The following is a 10,686-nucleotide window of genomic DNA, read 5'->3' as shown; positions in this document are numbered from 1 at the left end:
TTAAAAGAAAAAGTTAGCTGACCTGTCTTCAGAAAAGCACATGTAAGGATGAAAACACCAAGGAGGAGCCAGTGGGGGAGTGAGGATACGCAGAAGGTGGGAGAAAGGGCTCGAGCAGGACTGTGTGTGAGGCAGCCATTACTGAGCAGGGAGTCAGTATGTTTGCAGGATGAGGGTCCTGTCTAAGAGTCATATCACATCTGGTGTACATGCAGATGGGTGGTTTTAAAGACATTTTAACAATTGGTACATTTCCTTTTTCATTATAGAAATTGATAGCATTTGAGTGACAGTCAAAAAAATGAAAAGGTAAACCAGAAACTTCCTATACCCATGTTTCAACCACAGCATGAGGTTGAATTTTATTTTGACCACTTCTGTTTGTTTTGAAAATATACTAGTTGGAATCTTTTAAACTAATTTATTTTCTATTTATTTCACTTAAATGTATACCATGAATGTTCCTCATTTTATTTCACAGTCCTCATAATTTATAATGAATAAATGCTAGTTCATTTATGATTTACTTTTCTCGTACTTGTGTTTTTATTTTTTCTGGTTTGCTGTGCTGTTAATATGCTATATTTTAAAAGATAATATTTAGTTTCTTAAAATAGGGTAAGGATCCAGTTGTGGGCTGCAGGCTGTAAAATATTAGTATGACTCTTAAATGTTTTGTTACATGGCTTTCTGACAGCGTCATCAGCAGGGTGAGTTCCATCCCGAACTAGTTCCACCGAGAAGTCCTAGGGTGCGAATTCCTCAGTCCCACCTTTGGTGTCTTTATTGTTTTCGATAAACAGATACAAAAAATTGTTTTATGTAGTTTTAACTGGCATTGTTTGTGGATGAATATTTTCTGTGTATTTGTTTTTTTCTTGTGAAACTGTTTTCACGGTTTTTGTTGGAGGGTGTGTTATTTTACCAGATTTGACCGAGCGCAAATGTATCACTATTATTCCACGATGGCTCATCTGTTGTATGTGTCTTGGCTGAGTCTGACCATGTGATCTTTTGACTTCAAGGAGCTTTAGATTTTTGTATAGTTTAATCATTTGAAAGCCCACACTTTGCAAAGGTTTGAGAACTTCTGTGAGGAGGGATCCCAGGATGTTTGAGTCAGAGACTTGGGGTCGTTTATTGCCTCAAGGTCATTTGGTGCCCTGTGATGTGAGGGTATTTACTGTAACTGCTGATACATCAGTGCAGCACGATGTCATGCTCCTCTGTCCTCCTCCCCTCGAAGCATCTCATTCTCCTTAGCTGTGGAGCTACAGCTGATCCACAAAGGGTTATCTCGGTTTTCCTCTCCAGAGTAAGGAAAATTTAGGGATGAAAATTTAGCCTTTTTAAACCCCTATTCCGAGTTCTGAGTGAAAAGTGTATCTTCTACAGATTATTTTGTATACAATATTACATGTCCGTGTCCCCACTTCACTAGGTCTTCAGGTCATGACTCAAATCCCCAGGTGCGTTGTTGTACTTGATAAGTGGGAAACAGCACATAGCAGGTGTGGGAGGGGTTTGGAACCTCAGACAGGATAGGTGATGGACAACACAGGACTGACCAGCCTTTCCTTTTGACTCTGATCCATTTTACAAGGAAACCACGTTTCAGCCTGTTGGTTTCTTATATTAAATGCTGAACTAGGGCTGGTAGGTGTGCACTGCACTGCGAAGTAGGGTAGAGCATTGAAATGGGCCACATGGGAACATCAGTGCTGTCACATCTTTCAGACACCAGAAGGTGAAAGCTTTGTCTCTGAATTTTAAACTTTGACTACGAATTTCCACCTTTTCAATGCACATTTGATGCTGATTCCCATTACGATATTCCTTACATGGGACACCTTGTGAGTCCATGTATTTCCTTTCAATGGAATCTTGAAAAGCTGCATCCAGCTATATATACTGTTCTTTCTAGTAATCACTGTCTTGTGGCTCATTGTCTGCAGCAAGCACGTCCCCACTGTGGATGGGGAGGGGCGTGTGCTCCAGTAAGAGCAGCCTTTTGAAAGGTTAGCTCTTGTTTTTGTTTTGTTTACAAATGGCAATATAAAAAGTAATTGTACAAACTTCGTATGTTTTTTAAAGGTCCTGACCATTTGCTTTTTAAACCCAGCTTTATTGATGTATAGTTTACGTATCATAAAATTCACCGGTGTATAAATCAGTGATTTTTTTTTTTTTTTTTTTTGTAAATTTACAGAATTTTGCAACCATTGCCACAAGGAACTTCTAGGACTTTCCATTATGCAAGGAAGATCCCTTCTGTCCATTTACACACATTCCCCATTGTACCCCGAGTTCAGGCCACCACTTGATTTAGCTTCTGTCGGCATGGACCCTAAACCTTAATAGATATAATGTTATAAAATAGAAATCTTGCTAAGGAGTCCCACCTATACCAAGTATTCTTGGATTTAGACTCTGCTCTGTAGAGAATCCTGTCAGAATTCAGAACATCTAAATCCTAGGCCTTAAATTTACGCAGTGAGTTTGGGTCACAAACTACAGTTTTTTTGGGGGGGGAGTTCAGTCTAGATTTGCATAGATCTTTACAAAATCAATTGTATGTAAAACATTAATTTATGTACAGATATTGGATGCCAGACATGGGGATATCCCTGATGTTCTTGTATCTGAGGACATAGTTGGGTAGATGGGAGAAGAAGCACATGTGTGGCCGTTATAATCAGTCCTAAGGTGTGAGAGGAGTGGGGATGGGCGATGGCTACAGTGATTTGCGGGAAATACCGCACAAACCATGAGTTTGCATGTAGAAGACAAAGGTTGAGAGATATTCTGAATAGTAATCAGGAATTTGTTTTAAACAATCCGATACCATCCATGTCATAAAAGTGTATTTAACTGACATCACATTTTGATAATTATAGGGAAACATCCCTTATACATCTTGACACCCTTACTGAGATTACTTTCCTATCATTTATGTTCTCTTCTGATCAGTGTCATAGTACTACATAGAAAACTCTTTAAAACATACTTTCATTTTATTATTTTGGTGTTGCTATAATTCATAACCTCCATTGAAATGATTTCATGTTCATATCCCAAAATAGATGATTTAGTATTAACCAGCTTACTTTGCTGTTTGCAAATTTTCTCTTAAATAATGGAGAATAATCTTATTGGAAATGTTTACATTGTTAAAAGTACAATTATGTTAGACTTTGGTTATGATACCGGGCTACTTTTTTACATAAAGCCAAATGCTCATTCAAAAGTAATAGTTTTTTTGTTTTTTGACTATAATGATTGGTTTGAGACCCTTTACCAGTTTGGGCTAGGTTTGATTACCATACTTAATAGAAACTTTCATTAGTGTGTTGGGGGACATAACATTGTTGTGATGTGTTCCTTGGATTGCGTAGAGTTGCCCACATGTCCACGTAAGCATTCCATAGTTGCATGTCCCCTTTTAACATAGGATGTGTTAAGCATGTACGTGTTAAGCATGTACATTTGGTTCCTGGGGAAGAAAGAGTACCTAGCATCATCCTGAAGAGGCTGTGTGGGGGTGGGGGCAAGGGAACATTGAGGTTGAAAACATTCAGGTTTTCAGCCAAGAAGCAAAAGTTAGAACTAACTAATTCTTAATTAATTCGTCATATCCTTAATTCTGATGGGGAAAGTTAAGGATATGACGAAGTTGAGTTGAGAGGACTTAGTTTTAACTTAACTTGGGACCAGAGAATGAAGCACTGCCCTAAATAAGGATGGAAAGAGAAAACATTACATTCTGGCAATGGAAATTGAAGCTTATTTTTGAAACATTGAAGAATTTCTGTGTAAAACAAAATTCAAGAGTGTATGGTGGGGATGGGTGGAAAAGCTGAAGGGAGATGTAGTCAAGAATGTGATCACTGCATGGTGACAGACTCGACGTAGTGGGGTGATCACATCGTTAGGTGTACAGATGTTGACGCACTGTTGTACACTTGAAACTAATGTAGTGCTGTATACCAACTGTACTTAAAAAGAAAAATCAACTTCATCAACCCTACGTGCACAAAATGTGGGAATTCAGGTGAGGGAAAAGTGAAGCTTGGTGGGGATGGGAACATGGGTGGGGGGTGTTTTGAATATGTCTGTCGTGATTCTCGTGAAAGATTGTCTGCGCATTTTAAAAACATGGATTGCAGTGCAGCTAGCTCATGCTTTCCTCTGCAGGCTCCACCTACTGTTGGAAGCTTTCTGCCCCAGCTTGCATTCTTTGTAGCAGAACCTGCGTCATACCTTTATCTGTAGCCTTCCCTTAGGTCCTAAGGATCCGGAAATTTTATTGTGGACATTGGATTTGCTGGGACAGCAATCATGGTAAGATGTATGTGAGGGCAGAGGGGTGAGAAGTGTTCTAAGGGCCCAACATAATGGTTTGCCAACATGTGGGGGTGGTTCAGGGATCTTAATATTAGAAATAGGAGTCAGTCTGTAGAGATGGTGTCTCATGTAATGGAGTAACAGCTGGAGAAGAGCCATATCTGTTGTCCTGTTTCGGTGGTAAAATGGTTTGGAAAACATGTTCAGGAGGGTTCTTAGAAAGTGAGCCAACACATGGGAGAGGTTTCGGTCAGGATGACAGTGGTAAGGGACCATGCTGCAGATGAGGGGCTTGGGTTACAATAGACATAAAATCTGGCTTGAAGCTTGGGGACTGGATAGAACAAAGGCAAGCAGAGTGGAGACAGAAGAGGTGTCCTAATCAGTGCCGGGGTTCTGTTACAGTTTAGCTAATCTAGAACATGTATTCTCAACAGGAAGGATCGCCCACGGGGACGAAAACTGGTTCTGAACAGTGGGAAGAACCTTAGGTTTTACAGTGGTTTCTGGTCTTGCAAAGGGCCACAGTATGTAAACAGATACAGAATGTCTGCATATTAAAATTTCAGTGGAATGGGTGATTAGGATAAAAATGTTGCTTAGTGGGACAAGAATGAAATCTGAGAAAACACTGATCCACATTCTGAAGACTGGGTTGTAGGGTGAGAACTAGGATGAAGGTGTTGCATTGAGTTGGGTCGATGAGAGTTGGCAAAGATTTTGATGGAGTGTCCCATGGTTTGGCTAGTTGTCTAGTGGGAAAGGAGGAGCCCACAGGGCCAGTGTGCTGTAGGAGAGAGATTTGGGGTGAGAATTGGGGGGCGAGGGATTAGAATATGGGACATCAAGAGGGAACTGGGCGTGGGATTCGCTCTTATGGTGGGGAAGTAGAGCTGGATGATGGCAGACCAGACAGGAAGGGTTCTGAGATTTGGGGGCTCCACAGAGGAGAGGGCAGTGGTCCTGGGTACAGATTTGGGCAGCGTGGCACAATGCTGGAGCGGGGAGGAGGGGAGGAAGGAGCGGGTGGGATTGGCGTGGGGGGGGTGTTGGGCGCAGACTCTGACGGCTATCCCACGCCCACAGACCGTGGGCAAGAGCAGCAAGATGCTGCAGCACATCGATTACAGGATGAGGTGCATCCTGCAGGATGGCCGCATCTTCATCGGCACCTTCAAGGCCTTTGACAAGCATATGAACTTGATCCTCTGCGACTGTGACGAGTTCCGGAAGATCAAGTAAGGACGGGTTTGGGGGGGTTGGGAGCAGGAGCTCCAGGGAGAGGCAGGGCAGGACTGAGGTGGTCTGGAGGCCAGGGAAGGACTGAGGGAAGCTGCAGGGCCACCCTGCTGACACGGGGCCTGGGCCCACCTGCAGTCCTAGAGCCATGTCCCCACTACTGGTTAGTCGAGCTGGGGATAAAACTACAGCATATCCAGTTGCGTTATGTCCCTTTGAAAAATCGGGACCTGTTATTAACATGTTGGCTTCTGTGGCATTCTTCCAGACAGCAGGAGTGGTAAGGGTGACAGTGGGTCTTCCTGGTGGAGGCGCTGGGACCCGGGGGTCTGGCGTCTGCTCCGCCAACGTCTGCATGCCTCTTGTCTGAGTCACCGCGGGCACTGTTCATTGGCCGGCAATCCCCATGATCGGCCCATCTCTCAGGAGCTGCCTCTGCTTGCGCCTTAGCAGGCGCCATCGTCCATGCGCTGGGGCTGGGAGCTCCCTCCAGCGGCACTGCTGGCCCTTCCGCACAGAACACACAGAACCAGGCACATCTCGGGTCGTCCTCCTGGCACTCAGCTGAATCTCATTCAGGCTGTCTGGATGGGAGCTTGTCACGTCTCTGGACGTTCAAGCTGACTTCATTCCAGGCTTTTATCCAGGGGCACAACCTACAGGGCATCATCCCCAGCCTTGGCCGGATTTCCTTGGTCCCCACCGTGAATAATACTCTGGCCAGAAGTGTAATTTGCCCACTTCACTTAGGTTTTTTAAATAGGAGGGGAAAGGTGATGCCCAGCTTTTCCTGCTCACTGTGCTCTTAAGTCTGTTCTTCTCGGTCAGATTTGAAGAGAATGCAAAACATACTCCTCCTTCCTTCTTGTCTATTCAGTCTCCTTCCTGCACAATACGTTGGATCATTTCAGAAATTCTAGGACAGTAGATGCTTCAATGGTATTTTTTTGTTTAAATAACCTACTTTTTTATTGACAAGAATAAAAAAAACAAAAACCCTACCATGTTGATAAATACTAAAGGCTGTTGAAAAGAGCTTTGGGCATATTCTCAATTTCTCTGTTCACTTTTCTCACAAGTTACAGGGACAGTTTCACCTGAGTGTGGTTTTAAGTTGCACGTGATGGCTAGTCTCTGTGATAGTCCTTTCTGGAGTCTGTTAAACAGCATTGCGTTCTTTGCTGTTACCTGTAGTAGTAGGTGTTAGAAGCCTCACGCATGTATGATTTTTGCTGCTGACAGCTGAGGAAACTAGAATCACAGTTTCTTTGTCTTTAATTTTCCACGGATACGTAGTCAGTGGCAAGGCTGGGCATACACCGGTGACGGTTACTCCAACCTTTTTCTTCTTTACTATTTGGAGTCCTTCATTGCTTATTGCTGACCCCATCTCATTTCAGTTGTCTGTCATCAAGATTTGCTTATGTAGCTAAAACAATTTAGTAAATTGTGCTTCCCATCTTAACATGAAAACTGAGGTTTCAGTTTGCCTATCTTCAAAGCCTGAGCCGTGTCACTTGCATACGTCTTTCACAAAGACATTAGTTTTGCTGTAGTATAACATTGAAGGAACATTCTGGAAGATTGAATTTCAATAGGAAAAGATCTTTACCAGTCACCCTTATATATCAGCTGATATAGTCTTGTGTGTGTGTGTGAACTGAGCATGACAATCTTGGCATCAATTATTGTCTTAATTGATACTTAATGATTTGCAAATATGTTACTGAGCGAGTGAGCCCAAGCTTGTTCTCCTAAAATTCACTTCTGCTGTCTAGGCCAAAGAATGCGAAGCAGCCGGAGCGGGAGGAGAAGCGGGTGCTGGGCCTGGTGCTGCTGCGTGGGGAGAACTTGGTCTCCATGACGGTGGAGGGGCCACCCCCGAAAGATGTAAGCCCACGGGATGGGACATCGGTGTGGGAGGGTCATCAGGTTGGACAAGGGGGTGGGTAAGGCAGAACAGCAGGCCCAGCACAGGGCACCTCTGTCAATCACGTAGTGTGCTCAGAAGCTGCTGTCGCTCCTACTTGCCCTCAGTTTGGATGAGGGCTTTCTGAGGAGTTATTCTGTGAGCTGGGGACTGCCTGGGTCAGGACAGGGCCGTGAAAATGTGTGTGCTCACCATTTGAGCTGGGCGTTTCCTGTGCAGGACACCTCCGTGATGCGCCTGGCCACTCTTCCGAATACAGAATATGGGAGAGGTGGTGTAGGAAAGCGGTGGGAAGTAGGGATCTTGGAGAATAATTTTAGATTATTAATAGCTTTGGTAAAGCCTGTGATTTCAAGTTTTAATTTATGTGTTTGTTTCAGACTGGGATTGCTCGTGTACCACTGGCTGGAGCTGCAGGGGGCCCTGGGGTTGGCCGGGCTGCTGGCAGAGGGGTCCCAGCTGGGGTTCCCATTCCCCAGGCTCCTGCTGGGTTAGCAGGCCCTGTGCGAGGGGTTGGGGGACCATCCCAACAGGTAAGGAAACGAGAAGGTTTTATGTTGTTGGGAGAGCCTGAGCATCTGTCCTATGCTGTGTGAGCGTCATATGCTGTAGAAGGAACTGAGGGACAAATATACCGTAGCAAGGGACTAGATGACAGCCACCTTGATAAGAATAGCTTACCACCATTGGTGAGTACAGAGAATATGAGTGGATAAAGCAGAGTTGAGAAAATGCAAAAAGCCTTGTTAGTTTAAAAGGGGGCATATTGGGTATAAAAGGCGAAAGAAGTTCATGGGCCAAGGTTTTTAAATGAGGTCAGTGGGAGATGCACAAAATTGCAATGATTACTCTATTTCATAGGCCCCGATCCACCATTTGCTTTCTGGGTTGGACTAGTGTGAGGCTGTGCTTGACCTGTTTCTCTGACCCTGCCTTGTCAGGTAATGACCCCCCAGGGAAGAGGCACAGTGGCAGCTGCAGCTGTTGCTGCTACGGCCAGCATTGCTGGAGCCCCGACGCAGTACCCCCCAGGTCGGGGCACGCCCCCCACACCTGTGGGCCGAGCCACCCCACCTCCAGGTGAGCGATCGGTCATCACGGAATTTGCTTCTTAGGTGCAGGCATAGGTCTGTACAAAGACTATCATCTTGAGTGATGAGTAAGCACTCACTAAGAAGATACTGAGTGTGAGGTACCCAGCCTCAGTACCTAACAAGCGCTTGTAGTGTGTTTCCCATTTTTACAAACTGACTATTAATGGAAAGGCTTTGGACGTGTTTGGGTTGAGGATGGCTTACATAGTAACGGCCAAGGAGAAATTGTTCAACTCTCTACTTGGTATCTGGGCCCATTTCTTTAAACGTTATCTTGGGTTTAGTCCTACCACCTTAGCCAAGCTGATGTATGAGTCTTCGTGTCCGCCATCTTTCTTTTCTAGGCATTATGGCTCCTCCACCTGGTATGAGGCCACCCATGGGCCCACCGATTGGGCTTCCCCCCACCCGCGGGACGCCCATAGGCATGCCCCCTCCAGGAATGAGACCCCCTCCACCGGGAATTAGAGGTGAGTAGGTACACATGTGCCCAGTGTGCCAGCAGGTCCCTGGTGATGTATGTTCTTTTTCTAATGGCCTCATGGCATTTCGCTTCCTCTTTTGCAGGCCCACCTCCCCCCGGAATGCGCCCACCGAGACCCTAGGATACTATTGACCCTTAGTCACTTTGACCTGCACTGCGTCTTGTGAAACTGTAGAGTGTTTGTGAGCTTTTGTCCCCTCTCTGCTGCATTCATATTCGCTAATAAATGCGTAGAGCAATTAAACTGTGAGGTACTGTTGTGCATTCTTTGCCCGTTGGTTCTGTTGAGGTCAGGGGGAAGACCCGGATTTTTCCTGCTTGGAAGTTACTATGGATGAGGAAAATCTAGTGAAGCAACTCCTTTAAATAAGTTTCTCTTTCATTCTTACGATAAAATGGTTGTGAGACTTGTTTCAGTTTCCCAACTCGGGCTTTGGGCATTGACTGCTGTTGGGTAATAACCTTTACACACAGGAAACTCTTGATCTAGGGGTCCAGTGATCGAGCTAAGACTCACACATGGCGCCCTGCCCTTCACTGTGCCTTGTAAGGCCAGCAGTAGAAGGAAAATGGTGGCACTGAGTCAGCGTCGGGAATAGGAGGGACTGCTTTATCTGGGAAGTTGACCTCAGTTGAGCAGCTTTTATATGGAGCCCTTGTGGCTGTGTGATCAGAGACGATGACACGACGCTGAAACAGCCATCATTCCTACTGGTGAGTAAGTACTTACACGTTTTTTAAATAATTGCACAGCTGGGTATTGGGAACGAGGGGAATTCATATCTGAGAGAAGCTGTGTTACACTCTAAAATATAGTTGACACACAAAGTACAAGTTACGATTGTATCCAACTGTATCACTTAGTGATATGTTGAAAGAGGAATGGAGGCGACATTCTCTTCCAGTGCAATACGTAGTTAGGGAATGCCCAGATATGCAGGCCCAGTTTGAGTTGGTTATGGAACAAAGAAATTACCTGTAAAAGGAAGATGGAGAAGGCATTTAGGTTTTACTGTTGAGGTTTCACCTAGGACTTGAGTGATTCCCTTATTGGTGGTAGGAGTTAACTTGTAAAGCACTACAGTTACAGATTGGTGTTCACATCTTACTAACGTAAGACTGGCAGGCTGACTATTTTCTTGGATTGTTCCACAGAGGTTGTGCGTATGTCACCATTTCCATCTTCTAAATCATGGCCTTTCGAGTGATCATCTCCCAAGGAAAAGGGAATTCAAAATGACTGCAGTCGCTGTCACTAAGTTTCCGTGGTGTGTAGAGGTGAAGGATTGATGGTCACTGTCAGGTAAGGACCATGAAGTAGCCGCACTTTCCTTTGCTGAGGAGATTAGATAAAATTGAGTCTGATGTACATGACAGATAGTTGTGCTGTAAAAACTGGGTAGTGTGTTCAGAGTCTTGTTATCTGCACAGTCTGGTCTGTGGACCAACTTTAAATAATTTCTGGTCCTTCTGTTTTTGGAAGGAAAACATTCTTCCTTGCATAGCTCTGCTGACATGGTGGCCCTTGGATTTTGGTCCGTGTCATCTTGCAGTGCATCTGAAGAATACCTGTTCTCTCATGCAGGCACACCTTG

At 44.7% G+C, this 10,686-nt stretch overlaps 1 protein-coding gene across 2 annotated transcripts; it reads left to right on the top strand.

Moving 5' to 3' along the window:
- Positions 1-4,200: 4,200 nt before the first annotated feature.
- On the top strand, positions 4,201-9,341 carry SNRPN (small nuclear ribonucleoprotein polypeptide N). 2 transcript variants are annotated; one of them, XM_019753194.2, is made up of 7 exons: positions 4,201-4,341; positions 5,431-5,582; positions 7,362-7,473; positions 7,894-8,046; positions 8,455-8,593; positions 8,952-9,077; positions 9,175-9,341. In XM_019753194.2, exons 1-7 carry the CDS (start codon positions 4,339-4,341, stop codon positions 9,210-9,212), a joined length of 723 nt encoding a protein of 240 aa, XP_019608753.1. In that variant the 5' UTR covers positions 4,201-4,338; the 3' UTR covers positions 9,213-9,341. The 2 variants fall into 2 exon arrangements, with proteins under 2 accessions (XP_019608753.1, XP_019608754.1); XM_019753195.2 differs by lacking the exon at positions 4,201-4,341 and adding an exon at positions 6,461-6,522 and having other exon boundaries at positions 5,447-5,582.
- Positions 9,342-10,686: the final 1,345 nt, after the last annotated feature.

The sequence above is a fragment of the Rhinolophus sinicus genome, linkage group LG13 (genome assembly GCF_036562045.2).
Source record: "Rhinolophus sinicus isolate RSC01 linkage group LG13, ASM3656204v1, whole genome shotgun sequence".
Classification (NCBI taxonomy): Eukaryota; Metazoa; Chordata; class Mammalia; order Chiroptera; family Rhinolophidae; genus Rhinolophus; species Rhinolophus sinicus.
This window is presented reverse-complemented; position numbering and strand designations above follow the sequence as displayed.

Excerpts from the sequence above, each read along its gene's own strand:
- SNRPN (XM_019753194.2), top strand. Across the intron at positions 5,583-7,361 it reads GACGAGTTCCGGAAGATCAA|GCCAAAGAATGCGAAGCAGC; the intron begins GTAAGGACGGGT and ends TCTGCTGTCTAG. Across the intron at positions 8,047-8,454 it reads TTGGGGGACCATCCCAACAG|GTAATGACCCCCCAGGGAAG; the intron begins GTAAGGAAACGA and ends CTGCCTTGTCAG.